Source organism: Coregonus clupeaformis, chromosome 7 (assembly GCF_020615455.1).
Source record: "Coregonus clupeaformis isolate EN_2021a chromosome 7, ASM2061545v1, whole genome shotgun sequence".
In the NCBI taxonomy this organism is placed as follows: Eukaryota; Metazoa; Chordata; class Actinopteri; order Salmoniformes; family Salmonidae; genus Coregonus; species Coregonus clupeaformis.
In genome coordinates, this window is record NC_059198.1 from 65,947,118 (window position 1) to 65,971,889 (window position 24,772).

At 47.5% G+C, this 24,772-nt stretch overlaps 1 protein-coding gene across 2 annotated transcripts; it reads left to right on the forward strand.

Annotated features, from left to right (window-relative positions):
* Window positions 1-24,717, forward strand: LOC121580060 (golgin subfamily B member 1). Of its 2 annotated transcripts, none has more exons than XM_045221486.1 (22): window positions 1-1,657; window positions 5,960-6,050; window positions 6,513-6,692; window positions 6,981-7,094; window positions 7,272-7,439; window positions 7,535-7,651; window positions 7,758-7,871; window positions 8,207-8,768; window positions 8,894-8,970; window positions 11,834-11,903; window positions 12,567-17,817; window positions 17,957-18,380; window positions 18,624-18,857; window positions 19,159-19,986; window positions 20,144-20,316; window positions 20,494-20,653; window positions 20,849-20,959; window positions 21,296-21,466; window positions 21,673-21,773; window positions 22,002-22,073; window positions 22,348-22,444; window positions 23,132-24,717. In XM_045221486.1, exons 2-22 carry the CDS (start codon window positions 5,970-5,972, stop codon window positions 23,270-23,272), a joined length of 9,246 nt encoding a protein of 3,081 aa, XP_045077421.1. In that variant the 5' UTR covers window positions 1-1,657; window positions 5,960-5,969; the 3' UTR covers window positions 23,273-24,717. The 2 variants fall into 2 exon arrangements, with proteins under 2 accessions (XP_045077421.1, XP_045077422.1); XM_045221487.1 differs by having other exon boundaries at window positions 21,332-21,466.
* The last annotated feature ends 55 nt before the right edge of the window (window positions 24,718-24,772 follow it).

Genomic DNA, 24,772 nt, shown 5'->3' on the forward strand with positions numbered 1-24,772 from the left:
GGCTGTTCTGAGGGGGGTGCAACTCAATATTAGGAAGGTGTTCCTAATGTTTGGTATACTCAGTGTATATGAGTTGTTGAAATAGTGATTGAAGTACAGACACAACAGTCAACGCATTTCCAACTGTAGGGATTACTGTTGGCATGATTTTGAACACAGTGCTGCCATTCATATAGTATTTTCACAGTTTGTACAAATAAAGTTAAAACAAATATTTAAGTTCTTAAAAGGATACACGTTATAAGCATAGTTAAAGAAAATTATGTATCCATTCAACTCAATAGTGGTTAGAATTACTGATAAACACAGTATAATGCAGGAATTGGAATAGTCTTGTGACAGACTGAACATCAATGTAATCGAGTAGATTTGGTTCTGGGTGCCGAGATTAGAATGGGAAAGACCCATTCCCTGTCTGGTGGCCCTGGAAACATACTCCTCAGTTATTAACACATGAATAGCTGGCTGTGGGACAAAATAGCTGCTTAGAGTTAGACCCCTATACTGTACATCCTATACATTTGACAAATGACAGTTTATAGGTAGGTAGTGTAGTTGAATTTATGTTATACCCTTTAGAAAAGTGTTACAATACCAGAGATGTACGTGTGTTTAATGCCTGATTCTTCCACTCCTGTTAGTGGTTTTGGAGAAGCATTCCTGGAACATTATTATAGCAGCTTATGATATGAATATTCAAACATGTAACTTTAATACTGGCTTTACAGTACAAGGAATACACATGCAACTGATACATGCATATACTGTAAAACACTATACTGTTAGTAATAGTGTAAGTAATAAAAAAATGAAATGCTAAAACTGAATGACTTCAGTAAGGTGCTCCTTCCATTCTACTTCAACTCTCACCACCGTTGCACTTCATTTTCCCAGATCAGTGAGATCTTCTGATTTGATGTCTTGAGCAGGCTGTCCAGTTAGTGCTAGGGTTTTAGGTTAAAACCATGAAAACATTTTTTTAAAGACTTCTTCAGGTTTAAAGAGCCTTGAAATGTTTACTCTGGTCACCCTGATTTTGTGTCAAGGCTGGGGCAGATCTGCTTGGCAACCCCTCCACCGCCCCTTCTACGCCACCAATGCAAGTGTCTGTAGACAGAGTCAAAAACCGACGCGGTGTACCGTGCAAACAGTGTGGTCCACTTCAGCATCTGCACGAACCAGTTCACAGAGCGACTCACAAAGGTCACAAACACTGTGGTGTAGTGTGCAAGCAGGAGGAGGCTTCGTGCAAGTTGTCTTCCATTGTTGATGATCAGATTGACCCGTGGGTCATGCCCCGGCCCCATCCTAATAAATTCAATTGTGTGGTTTCAAATGAAAAAGGATAAGAAGGTTAATCGTGGTATAAAAATACAAAAACATTATCTGGCAAAAAAAGAGAGAGATTGTTCTGGCGCATGTTGCACATTTTTAGTTTTTTTAATGTCCATGTCCCTAAGATGGTCTCTAGAAGAAAATGGTAAACAGTCGGAATTTACAGACGCCCCCTTACTGTTGCACAATCCTCCACTGGCCAATCGCTGTTCTGCAAGTTTTGTTTCCGGTATGTTTGGTGATGTGGCTATGCACAGAAATCCAGCAGAGGAGATTTATCAAATAAAAAGCAGAAACTGGTATCTGAGAAGCACTCATACAGGTTAGTCCTTCGTTCTTTCAACTATCAGCACACCATTACCAGAGTTGCAGTTTAGAACAGCTGCCACGCGCTCCAAAAAAACCAGGCACGGCGATATATGTATCCTATTATCTTGTTAGCCAGCTAGCTAGCTGCTTGTCTACGTGCACTGAAAAGCTAACTCGTCGTTCGCTTTCTCTCTGAGATTGTCTACTGTGCTGTTTTTATGCATGCACAACCAATACAGCATCATAATTCCGATGTATGTATATACATCAAATACTCTTACTATGGTTGGAGACAGCACTGTCAAATTGTTCAGAAAGTAATCCATCCATCTCTCCCCTTAATCTTTGCCGTTCAGAAGCTAGTGGGCAAAACGAAGTGACGCAGCCGCAGTCGAATGGCCCTATTGTTCGGCAGTGTTCGGTTCTGTCCGGTGACACTCGAACCTCGAGGCCCTCTGCACGAACTATCTGGGTCACAAAACAATAACAATAATGCCCTTAAATGTATGTTGCCACAGGTATATTATTGACACAAAGGATGATTGACTGCAGTGGCGGTCGGTGCCGTTTAAGATGAGGGAGGAGGATTTTTTGATGAGCATGGCCTTATTTCTATTACAGGCTATTGGATGACTGTCATTCATATTCCGTTCACCCAGCTCAATGTAACGTCGCTAGGTTTAGGCTACTACATGATACTCTAATTTTCCCTGTACCCATCATGAGGTTGCTACAACTGAGCCTATGAATTAAAGTAGAGCATTTTGAATAATCAAGGTGACAGACAGTGACACATTCAATACCGCCTTGCACACGCTTGCCTGCATCTAGCTGATCTAGGGAGTAATCATTAGTCCAACAGGTGCAAATGTTAATTTCTATTGGACAAATTCAGGTATTATTAACCCCCATTCATTACGTTTGCTTCCATATAAGAACCAGTGGGACCGGTGGCAATAAATTAATGAAACCAAAAGCTTACCTTGACTTGGAAGAGTTCCAGTGTTTGATAGCCAGCTAGCTAACATAGCATCTCTCTCTGTTTGAGCCGGGTGTTTGAGTATGCTAAACTATCTAAGTAAGTGAAAGTTAAAAAAAGAAACATACAACCAAATATTATATTGCGCACGCTCTCTCTCTCTCTCGCTTTTCCTTAATTTTGGAAGAAATTAATTTGTTCAAAACTGTTAAACTATTGTCTTTCTCTCTTTGAGTCAACTACTTACCACATTGTATACAATGCAGTGCTAGCTAGCTGTAGCTTATGCTTTCAGTGCTAGATTCATTCTCTGATCTTTTGATTGCGTGGACATGTCAGTTCATGCTGCAAGAGCTCTGATAGGTTGGAGGACGTCCTCTGGAAGTTGTCATAATTACTGTGTAAGTCTATGGAAGGGGTTGAGAACCATGAGCCTCCTAGGTTTTGTATGGAAGTCAAGGAAGACAGAAGCTAGCTGTCCTCTGGCTACACCATGGTGCTATGGTGCTAACATACAGAGTGCTGCTGAGGCTACTGTAGACCTACATTGCAAAACAGTGTGTTTTAATCAATTATTTGGTGACGTGAATATATTTAGTATAGTTTTATTTTAAACTTTTTAATGTTTCACTATAAAAAAAAAAATGAAATTCACTGAGGAGAATGTTCCTCCCCTTCCTCCTCTGAGGAGCCTCCACTGATTGACTGTCCAGGAACCCTCATTCTATAATCTAAATTGTTCTCTTCCACTGCACTTATTTCCATTGATTATTTGAGTCAATCTATGTTTTTGTCTTAAAATAAATTATATACACAAAAATGTGAATCATAACAAAACAGGGAAACTAACATTGTAAATGCATCATAATGCAAACTCCATAGAGATTTTTTTGGCTCGGTTTCTGTATAATCACTTTGTGACAACTGCTGATGTAAAAAGGGCTTTATAAATAATGATTGATGCCCTCCGACGAACCATCAAACAGGCAAAGAGTCAATACAGGGCTAAGATTGAATCGTACTACACTGGCTCTGACGCTCGTCGGATGTGGCAGGGCTTGAAAACTATTACAGACTACAAAGGGAAGCACAGCCGCGAGCTGCCCAGTGACACAAGCCTACCAGACGAGCTAAACCACTTCTATGCTCGCTTCGAGGCAAGCAACACTGAAGCATGCATGAGAGCACCAGCTGTTCCGGATGACTATGTGATCACGCTCTCCGTAGCCGATGTGAGTAAGACTTTTAAGCAGGTCAACATTCACAAGGCCGCAGGGCCAGACGGATTACCAGGACGTGTACTCCGAGCATGTGCTGACCAACTGGCAAGTGTCTTCACTGACATTTTCAACATGTCCCTGACTGAGTCTGTAATACCAACATGTTTCAAGCAGACCACCATAGTCCCCGTGCCCAAGGACTCTAAGATAACCTGCCTAAATGACTACCGACCCGTAGCACTGACGTCTGTAGCCATGAAGTGCTTTGAAAGGCTGGTCATGGCTCACATCAACAGCATTATCCCAAAACCCTAGACCCACTCCAATTTGCATACCGCCCCAACAGATCCACAGATGATGCAATCTCTATTGCACTCCACACTGCCCTTTCCCACTTGGACAAGAGGAACACCTACGTGAGAATGCTATTCATTGACTACAGCTCAGCATTCAACACCATAGTGCCCTCTAAGCTCATCACTAAGCTAAGGATCCTGGGACTAAACACCTCCCTCTGCAACTGGATCCTGGACTTCCTGACGGGCCGCCCCCAGGTGGTAAGGGTAGGTAACAACACATCTGCCACACAGATCCTCAACACGGGGGCACCTCAGGGGTGCGTGCTCAGTCCCCTCCTGTACTCTTTGTTCACCCATGACTGCATGGCCAGGTACGACTCCAACACCATCATTAAGTTTGCCGACGATACAACAGTGGTAGGCCTGATCACCGACAACGATGAGACAGCCTATAGGGAGGAGGTCAGAGACCTGGCCGTGTGGTGCCAGGACAACAACCTCTCCCTCAACGTGACCAAGACAAAGGAGATGATTGTGGACTACAAGAAAAAAAAGAGGACTGAGCACGCCCCCCATTCTCATCGACGGGGCTGTAGTGGAACAGGTTGAGAGCTTCAAGTTCCTTGGTGTCCACATCACCAACGAACTATCATGGTCCAAACACACCAAGACAGTCGTGAAGAGGGCACGACAAAGCCTATTCCCCCTCAGGAGACTGAAAAGATTTGGCATTGGTCCTCAGATCCTCAAAAAATTCTACAGCTGCACCATCGAGAGCATCCTGACTGGTTGCATCACCGCCTGGTATGGCAACTGCTTGGCCTCCGACCGCAAGGCACTACAGAGGGTAGTGCGTACGGCCCAGTACATCACTGGGGCCAAGCTTCCTACCATCCAGGACCTCTATACCAGGCGGTGTCCGAGGAAGGCCCTCAAAATTGTCAAAGACTCCAGCCACCCTAGTCATAGACTGTTCTCCCTGCTACCGCACGGCAAGCGGTACCGGAGTGCCAAGTCTAGGTCCAAAAGACTTCTCAACAGCTTCTACCCCCAAGCCATAAGACTCCTGAACAGCTAATCATGGCTACCCGGACTATTTGCACTGCCCCCCCACCCCATCCTTTTTGCGCTGCTGCTACTCTGTTAATTATTTATGCATAGTCACTTTAACTCTACCCACATGTACATATTACTTCAACTATCTCAACTAGCCAGTGCCCCCGCACATTGACTCTGCACCGGTACCCCCCTGTATATATAGCCTCCCTACTGTTATTTTATTTTACTTCTGCTCTTTTTTTCTCAACACTTTTTTTGTTGTTGTTTTATTTTTACTTTTAAAATAAATGCACTGTTGGTTAAGGGCTGTAAGTAAGTATTTCACTGTAATGTCTGCACCTGTTGTATTCGGCGCATGTGACCAATACAATTTGATTTGATTTGATTGATTCAGATAGAACCCTCAATGTCCAAACTCTAGAATCTTGGGCATCTCTCAAAAATCTCATATCTAACATGTCAAAGCAAGGTGAAACTACCATGTTAGGACATGGGTTTACTTTGATTATGGATATTGCATGGGAAGAAACACTGCATGGAATATTCACCATTTAAAAACTTTTGATAAGCTTATCATTTATTTTGTTGTGGCATCTATGGACTCAGAAGAAATGAAAACCCCAAAATATATTGGGAAAGTTTAGGTAGGACCTCTTGAAGGACTTTTTGGGTAGGATATATTTTGAAGCCTACTGACCATGACCCAGGTCCCACCTGTCCAGATAAAGGCCTAATATCTCTGTGTCTTGTACCACCAGTTTCGGCTACATGTTCAGCCGGCTGTCCCAGGGCTTTACCAACGTCCTGCAGGAGCTCTCTGGGGACGAGCCCCCCGATGGAGCCCCTCAGGTAATAGAGCCTCCCTCAACCCCTCACAAGCTTACATAACATGGTACATGTTTTGTGTCCTGGGCCAATATTTATAAATTGTCTCAGAGTAGTAGTGCTGAACTAGGATTAGGTCCTTTCTGTCCATAATAATCAATCCATTGTGATCTAAAAGGCAAAACTGATCCTAGATCAGCACTCTAACACATGGTTTCCCAAACTCGGTCCTGGGGCCCCACCTGGCTGCATGTTTTGGTTTTTGCTCTAGCACTACACAGCTGATTCAAATAACCAACTCATCATCAAGCTTTGATTATTTGAATCAGCTGTGTAGTGCTAGGGTAAAAACCAAAACATGCACCCAGGGGCGGCCCCAGGACCGAGTTTGGGGAACCCTGCTCTAACGGATCACCTTTGGAGGCCTTAATGTTCTCCAAGTCGGTATATTTTTATCCACTTCTCTTCTCTGTGGCCCTGGTGCAGGATATGTTGGTCCCCCAGCTCCCCCCAGGAGATGCCCCCGGTGCCCCTGAGGAGTCTGGGCCTGGGGTTGAGGAGGAGCCCCTGGAGAGGCTGGCCCATCTGGAGCAGCTGACGGTGCATCTCAAGGAGGTGGTCAGAGATAAGGACAGCCAGCTGGCCACCTTCGAAACGCAGCTCAAGGTGAGGCCTGGGTACGGGTGGGTGTGTGTGCCTTTGGTTTTGTGGGCCTGCATGTGTTGCTTTGACTTTGTATGTGTGTGTGTGTGAGACATGAGTGCAGTGGTTTTATATGAATGTGCCCTCAATGCATAGCTTAGATTTTTTTTCTGTCCTGTGTGAGTTGGGTTCATGAAATATTCATATTTGATGCACTACTTGTCAAATAAAGATTGTGGTCAGAAATATACTGAGATTATGCTGTTGTTGCTGGAACGTGAGTTTCAATGCTGTGTTTGTTGGTGTTTACAGAGCGAAAGGGAGACAGCGGATGCCCGCTTCAATAAACTGAAGCTGCAGGCCAAAGCCAAGATGGCTGCTCTGACCAAACAAATTGCTGACCTCAAGGGGCAGGAGGGAGCAACAGTAAGTCCTTTAGCTGAGTTCAAATTATTCCACATTCAATAAGCATGGTTCTGATGTGTATTTTAGCTGTTATGTATAGAGTCAAATGATGTAGATTTTTTACAGGCAGGTTGGTCTTTGCTAGGCTGTTTTGTCTCATCAATAACATTTTGAAATCCTTGTGTCTATTTCTTAAAGAGCTCTCCAGACAGCTCCTTCACCAGCTCAGCTCCTGCTGTGGAGGAGGAACTCCAGGAGCTGAGGAGCAAGCTCCGTGATGTAGAGACCTCGGCTAAGAACCTTGAGGAGCGCCTCCAGATGTCCGAACAGGCCCTGTGTGAAAAGGAAGCCGCACACATGGAGCAGGTGCCAATTTTGTTGTTACTCCAACCATTTTCAATGATTGCATTGTATAGAAAAAGGGCCCTTTAGCTGACTGCAGAGATGTGACATGCTTTTAGGTTTGTGTGCTCCAGGCGGTTGTCTGTGAAAAGGACGAACGTTTCCAGGAGCAGATCCAGAAGCATGAGGACGAGCTGCTGAGGGTCACAGTGCAGAGGCAGAACGACACTGAGCTGGTACAAACTTCATTCTCTGACTCACTTTAGTACAATCATTCATACAGGCCAGGTCCTATACACTGTTTTTAGCCTGTACCCAAGCCCTTAGTGTGTGTCTTGCTAGGCTCTACGTGCAGCCCAGCGGCGTTGTGAGGAGCAGGAGGAGGCCATGCGGTCACGCTCCCAGGTGCTGGAGATGCTGCAGGGGGAGCTGAACAATGCTGACCAGCAGAAACAGGTACAGACACGCTCTACTGTGCTGGTCAGTTTATAGCCATAGTGGGAATGGTGTTTTCACAATGAAGGTCCCACAGAGAGTACTGTATAACATTATTCGCCAAGTTACTAGAGTGACAGCCGAGTGACACTGACTCTGAGTCTGTTTGGTGATGTGGTATGTTTGGTGATTGACAAATTGCATGTTACATAAGGGCTGAGGGGCAAATGCATTTCTCATCTAAATGGAAAGTCACTGCTTGACTGATACAGCCAAGCAGTTCTCGTTGTAGACCCTACCGTCCCCGTCCTTCATCTGTCTTCATTCTCTCTCTCTTGCTCTCCCTCTCTCTGCAGATACTCACGGCTCAGTTCCGCCAGATGGAGCAGGAGCTGGCTGAGGCTGGCAGGCTGAGGGAGGAGGAGAGGCAGCAGTGGGCTGGGTGGTCCAGCCAGGCCGAGGCAGAGCTGGTGTCCCTCCGAGCTAACCTGGAAGCCTCCGAGCGGGACAGAGCAGCCCAGCTAACCAACCTGGAGGCCTCAGAGCGAGATGGAGCAGCTCAGCTAGCCAATCTGGAGGCTTCAGAGAAAGACAGAGCAGCCCAGATTGAGGAGCTAACAGTGAAACTGGAGTGGGCCACTAGAGAGCGGGAGGAGGTGACCAACAGAGAAGTAGCCAGGTTGGAGAAGGAGCTTGCTGCCTTAAGAGAGGAGCATGGAGAGGGGCAAAGGGCAGGAGAGGCCCTGGCTGAGTTGTTGACAGGCCTGCGCTCTCTGGCTGGAGAGGGGGCCGAGGAGGAGACCGACCCGGCCCTGTGCCTGGGTACCCTGCAGGCCCGGCTGGAGAGGCTGAGGGTGGAGCAGAGGGAGAGCGAGGAACGCTGTGTCCAGGTCACCCACACCATGGAGACTCTGCAAGGTAAGAAAACCAAATACACAATCAAGCAAGTTTCTTTGTTATGTTTTTTAATCTAAGGCATTCATGGTACCCTAACAAGCGGCTTGCTTACAGCGTATTTAATAATTGTGTTGTTTTTCTTTCAGAACAACTGGATAAGAGCACCGCAGAAGGTGAAGAGGCAGTTGCCAGGATACAACAGCTGGAGCAGCAGATTGGAATGGTGAGCAGTCAGACGCACTAAATGAAGTTAGGGGATTGTTACGACTACTAAATTAATTAGGGTAGCATATGTTGCAAGCTTGTTTTGAATCGTGTAATAACCTGAAAATAAACATCAAAATGTACTCTTGGAGAAATAGCTCGTATGGTTTATTATCTGTGAACCCCAAATTACCATATTCTTCAGTCTGTTGTACCGATTGCTAGATTCTCTGTTTGTCTATTTCTGTCATTTGACCAAATGGTGGACTTATTCACACTAACAGGACATTAAATCAGCAGAATAAGCTGCAGTACTATGGGCTCATTTTAACCTGTGTAAAAGACAGAGCTGTGGCTCTATTACAAGGCTCGTTATTTGAAAAGCTATGCAATGCCAAAAAAACTATGAACAATGAACCAAGACTTCTGCTAATATATGGCATCTATTTATGTCAAATGTTTGCACACAAACAGTGAAATTACAGTGCCTTCAGAAAGTATTCATACCCCTTGACATATTCCACATTTTGTTACAGCCTGAAAGTCGAAATTGATTAAATAGATTTTTCTCTCTCACCCATCTACACACAATACCCGATAATGACAAAGTGAAAACATGTTTTTAGAAATGTTAGTAAATTTATTGAAAATTTGATACAGAAATATCTAATTTGGACAAGTATTCACACCCCTGAGTCAATACAGTTAGAATCACCTTTGGCAGCGATTACAGCAATGAGGCTTTGTGGGTAGCGATTACAGCAATTAGGCTTTGTGGGTAAGTCTCCAAGAGCTTTGCACACATGGATTGTACAATATTTGCACATTATTTTATTTTTTTATTCTTCAAGCTCTGTCAAGTTGGTTGTTGATTATTGCTAGATAGCCATTTTCAAGTCTTGCCATAGATTTTCAAGACGATGTAAGTCTGTAACTAGGCCACTTAGGAACATTCAATGTCGTCTAGGTGAGCAACTCTAGTGTACAAAACATTAACAACACCTTCCTAATATTGATGCATACAACACCTTCCTAATAGGGATGCTGGCCAATGTTGACTCCAATGCTTCTCACAGTTGTGTCAAGTTGGCTGGATGTCCTTTGGGTGGTGGACCATTCTTGATACACGGGAAACTGTTGACACAACCAGCAGCGTTGCAGTTCTTGACACAAACCGGTGCGCCTGGCACCTACTACCATACCGCATTCAAAGGCACTTAAATATTTTGTCTTGCCCATTCACCCTCTGAATGGCACACATACACAATCCATGTCTCACTTGTCTCAAGGCTTTAAAATCCTTCTTTAACCTGTCTCCTCCTTCATCTACAGTAATTGAAGTGGATTTAACAAGTGACATCAATAAGGGATCATAGCTTTCACTTGGATTCACCTGGTCAGTCTATGTCATGGAAAGCGCAGATGTTCTTAATGTTTTATACATTCAGTGTATATTTGGCATTGTGTTTTAGGTTATTGTCCTGCTGAAAGGTGAATAATAATAATATGCCATTTAGCAGACGCTTTTATCCAAAGCGACTTACAGTCATGTGTGCATACATTTTTACGTATGGGTGGTCCCGGGGATCGAACCCACTACCCTGGCGTTACAAGCGCCATACTCTACCAATTGAGCTACAGAGGACCACAATCCTCCCAGTGTCTGTTGGAAAGCAGACTGAACCAGGTTTTCCTCTAGGATTTTGCCTGTGCTTAGCTTTATTCCATTTATTTTTATCCTAAAAAAACTCCCCAGTCCTTGCTGATGACAAGCATACCCATAAGATGATGCAGCTACCACCATGTTTGTAATTAATAACATCACCATGCTCAAAGGGATATTCAATGTCTGCTTTTAAATTTTTTACCCATCTTCCAAAAGGTTCCCTTCTTTGTAAGGCATTGGAAAAGCTCCCTGGTCTTTGTAATTGAGTCTGTGTTTGAATTTCAATACTTGACTGAGGGGTAATTGTATGTGTGGGGTACAGAGATGAGGTAATCATTCGAAAATCATGTTAAACACTATTATTGCACACAGAGTGAGTCCATGATAACTTATTATGTGACTTGTTAAGCACATTTTTACTCCTGAACTTATTTAGGCTTGCCATAACAAAGGGGTTGAATACTTATTGACTCAAGACATTTCAGCTCTTCATTTGTAATTAATTAGAAACATTTCTAAAAACATAATTCCACTTTGACATTATGGGGTATTGTGTGTAGGCCAGTGACACAACATTTCAATTTAATCCATTTTAAATTCAGGCTGTAACACAACAAAATGTGGAAAAAGTCAAGGGGTGTGAATACTTTCTGAAGGCAAATGTTGACTGTGCGGAGTCACAATAGAAAGCAACAAACCCTCTATAGACGTTTGTGCTGTATGTGTTTACAGTCTGATACAATATGATCTATTAGTGTACTGTTATTTCGCTGTGCTGTGAGGACTGCCCAGTCAGCACATTGAGTGTCACACATGCTTATTCATGTGGGGAAGTCTCACTGGTCTCTGCCCTGACTACTGGGGCAGGTCAGTCGGCAACGATCTATCTCAGAGGGGACAGCCTGAGGGACAGAGACAGTTGTTGGGGTTAATAATGCTGAGGCAGAATGTCCTCCTGTCGTTTGGGTCAAGGAAATGCTAATCGCCTCTCCACTGATCCTCTGTTATGACTGCAGCCCTGGGCTGACCTTCACACACTGGGCCATCATAACTACAGTGTAACTATTGTGTAACTACATTACAGCTGTGTGAAACTGTTAATTCACTTAACTTTGAATGTAGTCCCACTTCAATGGGATTTATGAGTTATTAAGTCATAAAGTTTACACCCTATGTGTGTTCAGAAATAACTCAGGCGTTTGCCTTGCTCTCCTAGGCTGCTAGTGAGTCATTGGTCCAGTATGTGACTGACCCATCTGTGGAAAAAGTGTCTGATGCTGAAAAAGGTAAGGAGACCTATTTTTTGTGTGTATTTTTATTTTTTGAATCTGAAAGCCAACCACCAGGACTTTGACCAGTCATACATCCTGCTAGCAGCGCACACACCCTCTATTGATGTTTGCATAGGCTTGGACACTGTGTGCTGTCACAGGCCCCGCTGACAACAGAGTCCGGCATAGTGACGCAGATGCGGTTACAGGCCTTACCCATTTTACACAGTCTGTGACTAAACCTAAAAGACTGGTGGTTTAGTAGACAGAGTATGTCAACAGTATTGACGGTATGTCAACAGTGTTGATGGTATGTCAACAGTGTTGACGGTGTGTCAACAGTGTAGACGGTGTGTCAACAGTGTTGACGGTGTGTCAACAGTATGTCAATAATCATCTAAATTGTTGAATTGTTAACATTTAAAGTAAAAAGATTAAAGAATCTATAATATATAGTCCTAGTCATGAACTACTGGGAGGTGCCACTTGTAGACCTATTAAATTAGAATAATAGGAGAGATAAGTGGTAGGAGCTAATTTTAGGAAGCTTTATTTAAGTTCCTGCACGGGTTACATGAAACATCTGTTTTGTTTTGGCATTTCAGCTATGATCAATTAATTGTGTATTGTGAGATAATTAGGCTGACTATTCATTTGAATCTTTATTGATTTCCCCAGCCCAAGTATTGGCTCTGGAGCAGCAGCTATTGGAGAAAGACAATGAATTGGCTGCCCTGCGAGACCGTCTTGCACTGGCTGAAGAGCAGGGCTCCAGTGATGCATTAAAGGTATGCGCTGATCAGATTCTAAACCAGAGTGAGGACACCACCATGGCCCCCTGCGACAGTCCTAAAGTGCTGCCAGACCTCCTAGAAGACACGCAAGAGGAGGGCACCACCCTGGTGGCAGAGGATAGCTCAATCCTGTCAGTCTCCGCTGATAACGAGAGCAGTCCGGAGCTCATTGAACCCCAGTCTGACTCTCCCGGAGAATCTAAGGGGGCCTCCTCTGATGAGATGGTCACTAGCAGCGACTCCGAGGTGGCCCACAGCAGCTGGACCCTCCTAGAGGCTGTGAACCAAGATGAAGGTCAGCAGTCGCCTCCCATACTGCAGGACTTTGGCCAGCTCCAGCTGCAATCCTGGGAAGAGAACAGCTCTGAGCAGGAAACATCCACAGTCCAGGTGGAGTCCTCATCGGTCATCATCCGTGAGACTGTGCAGGTGCACCTCAGCCAGCAGGAGGCGACCCTCTTTGACTCTGACTCTGCCCCTGGACAGGTGTTTGCCCAGGCCCTGGCAGATGATCTGCAGAACAGGTACAGTGAGCTCATGGCTGAGCTCCAGAGACTGAGAGAGGCTGCCTTAGAGTCACAGGAGAGAACCCAAGGCCTGGAGGAAGAGATTCGGTCCCTGGCAGCTGCCAAGGATGAGGCAGAGTCCCGGGCCCAGAGATATGAGGAAGAGCTCCAGTCAGCCAGGTCAGAGATGGACACGGTGGCCAAGCACAGTGGCTCTGAGTTGGAAAGGCAGAGCATGGAGATGCATCTCCTGGAGGAGCAGCTGGCCAGCCTGCAGACAGAAGGCCGCTCCAAAGAGCAGAAGATCCAGGCCCTGCAGGCAGACCTGGGCGAGGCTCAGCACTCTCTCTCTGAGCAGGAGGGCCAGGCCAGGATGCTGAGCGCCCAGCTGGAAGAAGGGGAGATCACCTCCTCTGAGCTGGAGCAGAAGCTCCAAGACATGGAGGCCAGCCTGCTGGAGTTCTCCCAGGCTAGGGACATGGCCAAAGCTGTACTGTCTGAGAGGGACACTGAGATTAACGAGCTGCAACTGCGCATCACCCAGAAAGAGCAGGAGATGATGGAGCTGAGCAACGGCATGTCTGCCAAACTGCTCCAGGCAGGTGAGGAGAAGTTCCTGATGAGCACTGAGGTCAAGAAACTGAAGGAGCAGATAATTGAGCTTGAGAAAGCTGGAGAAAAGGAGAAGGCGACAGGGGAGAGTCATGTAGAGGATGGTGATGAGCTCACTAGTTTGCGAAAGGACAAAGAGGATCTGACAACCCAAGTGGCCACCATTAAAAAGAGGTTGCATGCAGCCCTGGTGCAGCGCAAAGAGCTGATGACAAAAGTTGCGGAGTTTGAGAAAGAGGCAGATCAAAGGAAAGGACAAGTAGGGACAGCAACGGAGGAAGCCCCTGCAAGTGTACCAGCTTTAGAAAAAGACAGAAAACAAGAGGTTATGGCAATTGAGACTACTCTCGAAGAGTTCAGGCAAGCCTTGAGGTCCAAAGAAGAGGCCGTGGAGGTTTTGGAACAGAAAATCAGCCAGCAGGATCAGGTTCTGCAAGAGACACTTGAAATGAACAGAAGGCTGAGTGAGGGAGCTGAGCAGACTCCAGAGGCAGACACCTCAGCTGAAATCACTGGGTTGCAGTCCCAGGTGGCCTCACTGGAGTCAGATTGCGAAACACTGCAAAAGAAACTCCAGGAGGCCCAGGACTCTCGCAAAGACACCATCCGCAAGGCCAAAGAAAAGGACAGGCACCACCGTGAACAGCTAAAGCAGCAAAAGGAAGAGTACAACGGGCTGTTGGAGCATTTGGAGGAGCAGACCGGTGAGCGAGATGGGCTGTTGACTAAACTGAGAGAGCTCGAGGAACTGCAGGCACAGAAAGAGGTGAGCACAGTGAAGAGGGTACATACAGAGCTGGAGACCAACACTGCAGCGGAGAAGGTGGAGAAGCCAGCTGCAGGAGATTGGGTCCAGGAAGACTGGGTGGACTTTGCCGCACCTGAGAATGAAGCACAACAACAACAAGGTGATAAACCCATTCCCAGTGCTGAGGAACCCTCTCAGCTACTTTCAGCTGTCATTGAGGCCTCATTACAAGCTCTGAAAGAAGAGGTCCAGGCTGAGAAGGCATCGCGTACAGAGTTGGAGGGCCAACTGCAGGAGAGCCAGGCTAGCCTGTCACTCAGGGAAAGTGAGCTCCTAGAGCTGGGCAAAGAGCAACAGGCCCTGAGAGAGAAGGAGAGACAGATTGAACATGTCTATGAGGAGTTGGAGGCTCTGAGGGAGAAGTGTCTCCAGGCTCAGACCTATGCAGAAGCTGTGAAAGCAGAGTTTGAGGCTGCTGTCAAGGGAACTGCCTCAGACTCTGCTGAGTCCACCATTGCCATCCTGCAGACAGAGGTGGAGGAATTCAAGCAGTTCCTGAGCAACAAGAATGATGAGATCATGGAGCTTAGCCAGCAGCTGGGTGAGCAAAGCTCCCTCCTTCAGTCCATGCAAGAGACAGTGTCTGAGAAAGACCAGTCGATCGCCTCTCTGCAGGAAGGCCTGAGAGCAGAGCAGGAAAAGAGCCAGAGACTGGAGGCTGAGGTCCTCCAGAGGCAGGAGGAAGAGAAAGGTAGCGAGGCCAAGATCCTGCAGCTTCAGCAGAAGCTCAAGGCCGCCCTTATCTCCCGCAAAGAGGCCCTCAAAGAGAACAAAAGCCAGAAAGAGGAGTTGGCCTCCACTGAGAAAGTCATCACTGAACTGCAGCAGAAGATGGAGGCTAGAGAAGTCGAGCTGGAGAAGCTGAGAGCAGAAAGAGAGAGGCTGATAGAGGAGGTTGATAGGACCTTGGTGGAGAACCAGAGCCTTGGCGGGTCCTGCGAGAGCCTCAAGCTGGCCATGGAGGGTATGCTGACAGAGAAAGACTTCTGTAAAAGAGAGGCCGAGTCTGCCAAAGAGGAGGCTGCCCGGGCATGCAGAGAATGGGAGGAGAAGGTGCAGGGGATGAAGGATGAGTATGAGACTCTGCTGAAGTCCTATGAGAACGTGAGTGATGAGGCAGAGCGTGTGAGGCGTGTGCTGGAAGCTGCTAGGCAGGAGAGGAAGGAGCTTGTTGCTAGAGCCAGGACCCATGAGACAGCCAGGCAGGAGGCTGAACGGCAGAAAGAAGTGGCCCAGAAAGAGGTGGACACTGTGAAAGACAAGATGAGGAAGTTTGCCAAGACCAAGCAGCAGAAAATAATGGATTTAGAGGAGGAGAATGAGAGACTCCGAGAGATGGAGGAAAATAAAGGAATAAGAAGGGAGGACAAGGCGCTCAAAGGAGAACTTGAAAGACTCAAAGAGGAGCTTGAGGCTCTGAAAGCTGATTTGAATGCCACTACGGCACAGAGGGACTCTTTAGAACAGCAGGCTGTTGAGTTGAGGGCACAACTAGCCCAAGAGCTAGAGAAAGGGGACAGATTAGCTCCAGATAAAACCCCCAGCTCTGATGATGTAGTGGAGGAGACTATTGTTGCCCAGCAGTCTAGTACAGTCATGCCTGAAACTACCCAAGAGCCAGTTAAGAGCCAGCCTCAGGACATAGAGCCACATAGTCAGTCTCAGGACATAGAGCCACATAGTCAGGCCATGGAGTCTGAGATGGCTGCATCTGAAACGCCCTCTTTTGAGGAGACGCTGAAGACCGAAACAACTGAAAGGACACAGGTCCTAATTGAGGAGAAATTGAGCAAAATGGAGGCAGCCCTACAGTCAGAGAGGGAACTGAGGCAAGAGCGCGAGACTGAACTCACTGCTGAGCTGGCCTCTCTGGAGCAGCGCCTTCAGGAGAGTAGAGAGAAGGAACAGACCCAGAGGGAGGAGCCAGTGAAGACGGACATGTCTGAAAGTGAACAGGCCGTAATTGAGGAAAAACTGAGGGAAATGGAGGCAGCCCAACAGTCAGAGAGGGAACAGTGGCAAGAGCGTGAGGCTGAACTCAACGCTGGACTAGCCTCTCTGGAGCAGCGCCTTCAGGAGAGTAAAGAGAAGGAACAGAGCCTGATGGAGGAGAGCTCTAAAAGGGAAGCCCAGCTCAAGGAGCTCCACAGCAGCCTGGAGGTAGAGAAGGACGACCTAGAGGAGCGTCTGATGAACCAGCTGGCCCAGCTGAATGGCAGCATCGCCGGCTACCAGCAGGATGCGGCAGACAGCCGGGAGCGCCTTGCAGAGCTGCAGCGGGAGGTGGAGAGACTGGAGAGGGAGCGGGCCGAACTGGAAGCCCTGGCCGAGAGCGAGAAGGACCGGGCCGCCAGGCTGGAGGAGGACAAGAGGCAGGCCCAGAGAGAGAGGGCCGAGGCAGAGGCCGAGTCAGGGAAGCAGAGAGAGCTGGAGCAGCAGCTGAAGTCTGCCCAGAGGGTGAAAGAGGGCAGCCAGAGCCGGGCAAAGCAGCTGGAGGAGCTGCTGAGAGAGAAGCAGCTGGAGGTGCGCCAGATGCAGAAGGACTGCATCCAGTACCAGGAAAGGATCAGTGAGATGGCCAGGGAGGGAAAGGCTCTGCAACTGGGCAGCAACGAGGTCCACAAAGAGCTGGGGCAAGCCTATCTGGAGAGGACCAAAGTCACAGACGCTTTGAAGAAGACTGAGGCTGAGCTATCTAGCTGCAAAGCCCAGCTGGTTGAGGCCCAGACAGAGGCCATCCAGGTCCAAGCTCAGAAGAGAGCCTGTGAGCAGACCGCTCTACAGAGAGAGGCTGAGTTGAAAGCAGAGGCAGAGCAGAGTCTGGACTCTGTGAGGTTCAGGCTGGGAGCCGAGCTGAAGCAGATTGAGCTGAGATTGGAGGAGTCTTACCGGGAGAGGGAGAGAGAGGAGGATGCCACCCGGGAGGCAAGAGAGCTGGCTGACACCGCTGAGAGACAGGCCCAGCAGATGCAGGCCCGCCTGGATGAGTCTCTGGCCCGACTGGCTGCCTTCTCGCGCTGTATGTCCTCCCTGCAGGACGACAGGGACCGCGTGCTGGATGAGACCCGGCAGTGGGAGAGTCGCTTCAACAGCACCCTCCAGGGGAAGGAGGCCGAGGTGCGGGAGGGAGAGACCCGGTCCAGAGATCTGGCTGAACAGCTGCAGAAAGAGACCGCTCGGAGAGAAGAGCTACAGCTTACAGTGGACAGGTAAAAATGGCTACTGTTCCTGACAAAGTTTATTACATTTTGTATCATTATTTTAATTAAATTGCCCCAATTTCCTGCTAGGTTTGTGATACACTATACTGCGTTATGTAATGTTTTTTAAAATAATTTGTTTGTCCAGACTGCAGAAAGCAGACGAGCAGTGGCAGCTGAAATGGGAGCAGGAAGAGAAGACGCTCCGTGAGAACCAGGCTGCCCTGGAGCAGGAGAGGGGGGAGCTTCAGAAGTCCCTAGCCCAGACCGAGACCTCCCTGGCTGAGGCTCGCGCCCAGCTGGCCTCCCTGGAGAGCGAGGCGGAGGGGCTCCGCCACAGAGCCCAAGCCCTGGAAGAGGCAGTTGGGAAGCTGCAGGGAGAGACCAACGAGGCCAGGTCCCAGCTGAAGGAGAGGGAAGCAGAGGAGAGGAGGCTGGGCCTGAGCGTGGAACAACTGGAGACAGACCTGCGCTCCTCCAAGACCCTGACAGAGACCCTGCAGACAGATCTGAGTGAGAAGGAAAGGAGAGAGGTGGAGCTGCTGGGGGAGAAGGAGCAAGCCGTGACACAGGTATTCATCACTATTGTTTTCTCTCAGCTTTATGTCATGTTTTGTGATCACAATGAATAGTTGCTCATTTTAATGCATACGGTGTCAAATTCTACATTATTCAGAATAGGGTGTCAAAATTCCCTACAGATTCTTTGTGACTTTACCATTTTGATTGAGCTATCAAGTTGTTTTACCAGCTTGAAAACGTTTAAACCCATTCCCCTACATCCTCTTGACTGTTTACATGCTTGCTCCCCCCAGGCTGCAGAGGAGGCCAGGAGGGAGGCTGACGCCAGGGCCCAGGAGGCTGAGAAGGAGTTGGAGGAGAGGAGAGAGGAGATGCGGGGTCTGGAGGACCGGCTGCGAAAGGCAGAGGAGGAGAGGAGCCACAGCAAAGCCAGGCTGGACGCCTTCACCAAGGCCATGGGCTCTTTACAGGACGACAGAGACCGAGTACTCGGCATGTACAAACAGCTGGAGGAGAAACATCTGCAGGTAAAAGAACAATGATAACACTTATGGATAGAGTAATCCTCATTTAAAGGGATTCTAATTCAAGAGCTTTTTCATGTGTACAGAGGCATAAATGGCAGGTCAACAAGAGATTCTGAATGGATTCTCCTACACTTAATGTAAACTGGTAGTATATGTTCCATGTTTATTTATGTACACATGTCATCGAAACTGAATGTAGCGATAAGAGTGATATTATTAGTGTGATAGTATTCTAGAATGTCTTCCTCATGCCCCAGTTGTTTAACCTATCCCTCTACATGATGTGTGTGTGTTGTCCCAGGTGATGATGGAAAAGGACGCTCTGATCCAGGAGGCTGCTACGGAGAATAACAGTCTGAAGGAGGAGCTGCGCTCCCTATTGGTCCAGAGGGATGACCTCCACGCAGAGAAGGCCAAGCTATCTGCCCAGCTTCACGGCTACAGGGACGACCTTACCCAGGTCCTCACCATGAAGGAGTCCCAGCACAAGCAGCTGTTGTCCGGCCAACTGGAGCGCATCGCTACCTTGGAGAAGGAGAGAGAAGAGCTAGGGGCTAAGATCAAGAGCCTGGAGGGAGGGGAGGCTTTCGTTCAGGCGGTGGAGAGGGAGACCCTCAGCCAGGCTGGTGATAGTGGAAACAGGCAGGTTAGAGATGCTCCCGGGGTGGAGGTAGAGAAGCTGAGGGAGCAGCTGCAGGCTGCCAGGGCCCAGGTGGAGAGCCTGGAGGAGAGCCTTGCCAAGGAAAGAGAGGAACAGGAGGCTCGGCAGAAGGAGCTGAAAGAACTGCGTTGGGAGGGAGGGGTGACGCGCACAGAGTCGGAGACAGCGGCTGAGAGAGTGGCCGAGCTGGCCCGGGACCTACTGACCATGGAGCAGAGGCTGCTGGAGGAGAGGGAGGTGGCCGGCCAGCTCCAGGCCCAGAACCAGGCATTTGGCCAGGCCATGGCGTCGCTGCAGGGCAGTAGGGACCAGGCCCTCAGCCAGGCCCAGGAGCTCAGCCTCAGACTGGAGGAGATGAGCAGGGTAGGGGGCCAGCAGACACCCACCACGGGCCCTGGAGGATCCACTGCGGAGGTGTGGGGACTGAAGAACGCCCTGTCAGCCCTGCAGAACGACAGGGAGAGACTGGTAATCAACCAGAGTTATCTCCATTTTACACAAAGTATTCCATAAAAGCACTACTAACACAACCAAAATGGTAGTCACATTATAGCTTACCTGCACATAGTGTTTTCATATACCAGTATCCACAGTAACACAAGCTTTGTTTCTCCCTATCCTGTAGTTGGAGCAGCTGCAGCGGCAGCACTCAGAGCTCACTCGACTGGGAGGAGGAGAGCTGTCTAGACTCAGCCAGGAGCTAGAGGAGGAGAGGAGGAGGGCTGAGGAGATGGTGCACAGGATGAGGGAACTAGACAACCTGAGACAGAGGGAGAAGCAGGAACTAGAAATGCTCAGGTGAGACATACTTCATACACAAACAGTCACCATCATCAAAATTACACAGAGCTGCTTATGTTATTTACAATCCAAACAAGCTTAATCATGTTTAGATGTATATGAGTGTGTATGCATTGGCTACATAGGTATATCTGTCTGTGGCTTCCTCTCTGAGTGTGTGTTTTCTCTCTCTAGGCTGGAGCAGGTTGACTGGCAGGCCCAGGCAGAGCTCCTGAAGCAGCAGACCCTGGCCACCCTCTCAGACCGTGACCAGCAGGTGCGCCAGCTCGGTGCCATGTTGGAGGAGGCCCAAACCACCAGGCCCAAACCACTGGAGGAACACTACCAGAGAGAGGTGAGGAGGAGGACACCTCTAAATCTGCAACTGATAACTACTGTACTTGGACAAGGGATTAGTGGGATGGCCGATGTAATCTACTTTTTTATTTTATTTAACCTTTATTTAACTAGGCAAGTCAGTTAAGAACTAATTCTTATTTATAATGACGGCCTACCCTGGCCTAATCCGGATTATTATTTTTGTACTCAGGCACCTCTTGGGGCAGACCTGTCATCTAAAGTAGGGGTCCTTCAATCAGAGAGTGGCCCGCTGAATGATCTTCAGCTGCGAGAGCAGCAGATTACAGAGCTCAGTAACAAGGTATAGAGACCACAGACTGTTCCTCCTTCCTGTCACCCACAGCCTCTTGTCCATATCTAACAACCCTACCTACAATCATTCTGTTTTACTGCTACGCTATCTCACAACTCACTGATCACCCTCTCTGACTTACAATACTAAATTACATGGTTGGATGAAAGATACTGAATTGCATGATTATGGATTGGATGATTACGTATTTCATCTGTGTCTCCCTCTGGCTCTTTCCTCTTCATTTCATTTCCCTTGCATGCCCCTTTTCCATTTTCTTTCATCATTTCTTCTCTGCTTTTTGTTCGTTCTTTTGGTTTGGTGTGTGTGTGTGTGTGTGTACAGTCTGCTGAGCCCCTTGCTGTCCCTCCCTCCCCTCAGCTCTCGCAGGTGTTTGAGGAGAATCGCCACCTCTCCTCCCAGTTCCAAGGCAGTTCGCAGAGGCTGGACGAGGCAGAGAGCCGCTGCACTGCCCTCCAGAGGCAGCTCCAGGAACTGCACGAAGACAAGCGCAAGGTCAGCAGGCCCTTGGATATCACTCTGCTCTGACTCATGCACTGTCCCTAGTTGATACATACTGAACATATGTTTTTAAAGATAATGTTTGCAATACGGCAAAGAGGAACTAGATTTACACATTGACATCTCTGGAGGGATTTAAGACTCTACTATAGTGATTACTACTATGTTTAGAAATGTTGACTATTTCTTGTGGCCCCAAGGGGACAGGGGAAGTGGACAGTGCCCCCGGAGCTCCTCAGCAGCACAGTGGCCCTTCAGAGAGCGAGAGCCTCAGGGCTGACTTCAAGGAGCTCCAGCGCAGGTACCAGTTCTCAACCCCACGACACCGCCCTTTAAAAACACACAACCATACAGTACACACACACATTCTGTCTACCAATGACCAAACCAACATGCAAGCACACAAAATATGAACAATAACAAACAGAACAGACACAATAAACACATTCAACACCACACAGCCCCAGCCCATGATTACGCAAGCTTATATGTCCGACATGCTAATGTTTCCTTTCTTTATGTCTGTCAGACTGGATGAGGAGCTGCAGTATAGGATGGTTGTGGAGGAGCAGCTAATGGCCGCCCAGGACCGCCTCAAACTGTAAGGGAGTCATCCTCTGCCTTCCCCTACAGCACTACACTCACTGACACAGTGTGATTCTAATGAGGAATGAGCATGTCAGCTCACTGCTGTGACTCTGTCAGGTTCTATAGAGATACTCTGCTCTGAGATTTGTAGAGGTACTGTATTGATAATGGGATTATTGGCCTCAAGGAATTATTTGGCATATTTGTGTTGGAACTTGTCTGAGTGCTTTCTTGTGTGTGTCAGATAGTATTTACTCAGTATCTCTCTCCTCACTCATCTGCTGTAGGATCAACCAGGGTGAATGGCAGTCGGCCCACGAAGGGCAGTTCTCTGCTTCTGAGACAGCTGTCCTCATTGAGCCACCAGGAGGGTCTGTCACCCAAGTAAGTACCAACCAACACCCTGTATTTATTTACACAGGATACATTAATAAAGAGGAAATCACCATTGCCATGTAAGAATAGTGTCTTACTACTACTGTTACTGTTACTACTACTGCCTCCTGTAACTGTCTATACTTCTCTTTCGCTCTCTCCCCCTCTCTCTCTCTCTCTCTCTCTCTCTCTCCCTCTCCGTCTCTCTCGCTCTCTCTCCGTCTCTCTCTCCGTCTCTCTCTCTGTCTCTCTCTCTCTCTCTCTCTCTCTCTCTCTCTCTCTCTTCCCTCGCTCTCTCCCTCCGTCTCTCTCTCTCTCTCTCTCCGTCTCTCTCTCTCCGTCTCTCTCGCTCTCTCCCCCTCTCTCTCTCCGTCTCTCTCGCTCTCTCCCCCTCTCTCTCTCTCTGTCTCTCTCTCTGTCTCTGTCTCTCTCTCTCCGTCTCTCTCGCTCTCTCCCTCCGTCTCTCCCTCCACTCTCTCTCTCTCTGTCTCCCCCTCTCTCTCTCCGTCTCTCTCGCTCTCTCCCCCTCTCTCTCTCCGTCTCTCTCGCTCTCTCTCTGTCTCTCTCCCCCTCTCTCTCTCTCTCCCCCTCTCTCTCTCGCTCCGTCTCTCTCGCTCTCTCCCCCTCTCTCTCTCCGTCTCTCTCTCGCCGTCTCTCTCTGTCTCTCTCTCTCTCTTCCTCTCTTCCCCCCATCAGATTCGGAGCAGCAGTGGGCCAGGCCTGATGAGAATGCTGCGCGTGGCCTTCTGCTCTCGCCAGCGCACACCCCTGCTGGTGTCCCTCTACCTGCTCACCGTGCACGTGCTACTACTGCTCTGCCTGGGGGGTTACGTCTAGGACCCCCCCACCCCTTAGAGACTGAGAAAGGAGAGAGATGGAGAGATAACGGACATGTGACACAGGCCCACCCACCCCCTCTCCAAGACCGATATCATATTACTGTTACATCCAATACTGTAGAATAGGAGAAGACTCGTCTCACACACACACACACACCATGCACTTTTGATACAACACAACAACAAAAAACAGAAATGTGTCTTAGCCTATTAGCCAAAGTGAATCATTTTTTTATATACCGGGAGTCAAAAACACCTACTGCCATCATTGATTTGATTCAATATTTAATATGTTACGGTTAGCGTACATGATCAGTCAAATGTTATTGTAGAGGAAATGAGAAGTAGTAGTGCGCTACCTCAGAACTGGTGTTTATTTGACTTCTATAAAGGGAAATGGATATTATGCAGCTTTAAATGTACCTGGGGGAACTAACATGAAATTACACTATACAGTCGATTCACACCGTGTTTAGTTTTTCAGGCAGTTTATGTTAATGGTGTTTAGGTGCCTTTAAATTAGGAGAAAAAAGGGTCACTTTATGTCTGGGTGGCCTGAGGGTTAGGGTCTGTGGATCTGTTCATATCGCTCCCTCTTACTCTCCTGTGTTCTCATGTACAATGGACACCAACTGAAAGGTGTAAAACCCGCTATGACTACATTCCCACCACAATCTATTTATTTTATTTTTTTCTTCCATGTTTTTCCTCTTTCATTTTCTCTTTTATTAAAGAGAGAGCACTAGCATTGGCATATTTGAATCCTGTAGTATTTGTATGTTCAGTATGTATGTACTGGATGTGGGTTATCCAATCAGTTCCCCCAATTTATGCCATTGTTGCACAGATGAGGGTTTTATTCTATGGATTTTATGGCAGATTCATTTGCCATTCTGGTGTAATGTTGTCCATTCCAGATGAAATCGTGTTGGTATTTTTTCTGTGACACTACATATAATGTCCATCACATCTGGATTCCTATAATTTAGCATTATTTATTGCTTATGCATTCAAACCGGATAATCTACTACAATATATGGTCAACACAATACTGCTAGGAAAAATGACTACTCAACAACCTATTCTGGTTTTCTGTTGTCCCACTTCACATCTTGTAACTCACTTTTCATCTGTTAACTTCTATTGTAAATGACCTTTTACTGTGCTGTATAGATTGAATTGTGATGATTGATAATGATAGGTGTTTTACCGCACAGCCCACTGAGAGGTATAGGGCTAGATTTGTACCAGTTATTTTAAAAGGGGAAAAGTTAGAACATAATAGGTGAAAAGATAAGACAAATATTGGGAATTACACATGATTTATGACCTTATGAAAATAACTGGTGCAAAGTAAATCGGGTCCGAAGTGTCAAATCTCTGTATGATCGGTGTTGGTTACTCTTGGGCTATTTTTTAAATGAAATATATTGGGAAAACAAATGGATGTTTATTACGGTTTATTACGGAATACGGATGTATGCTTTTACTAATTAAC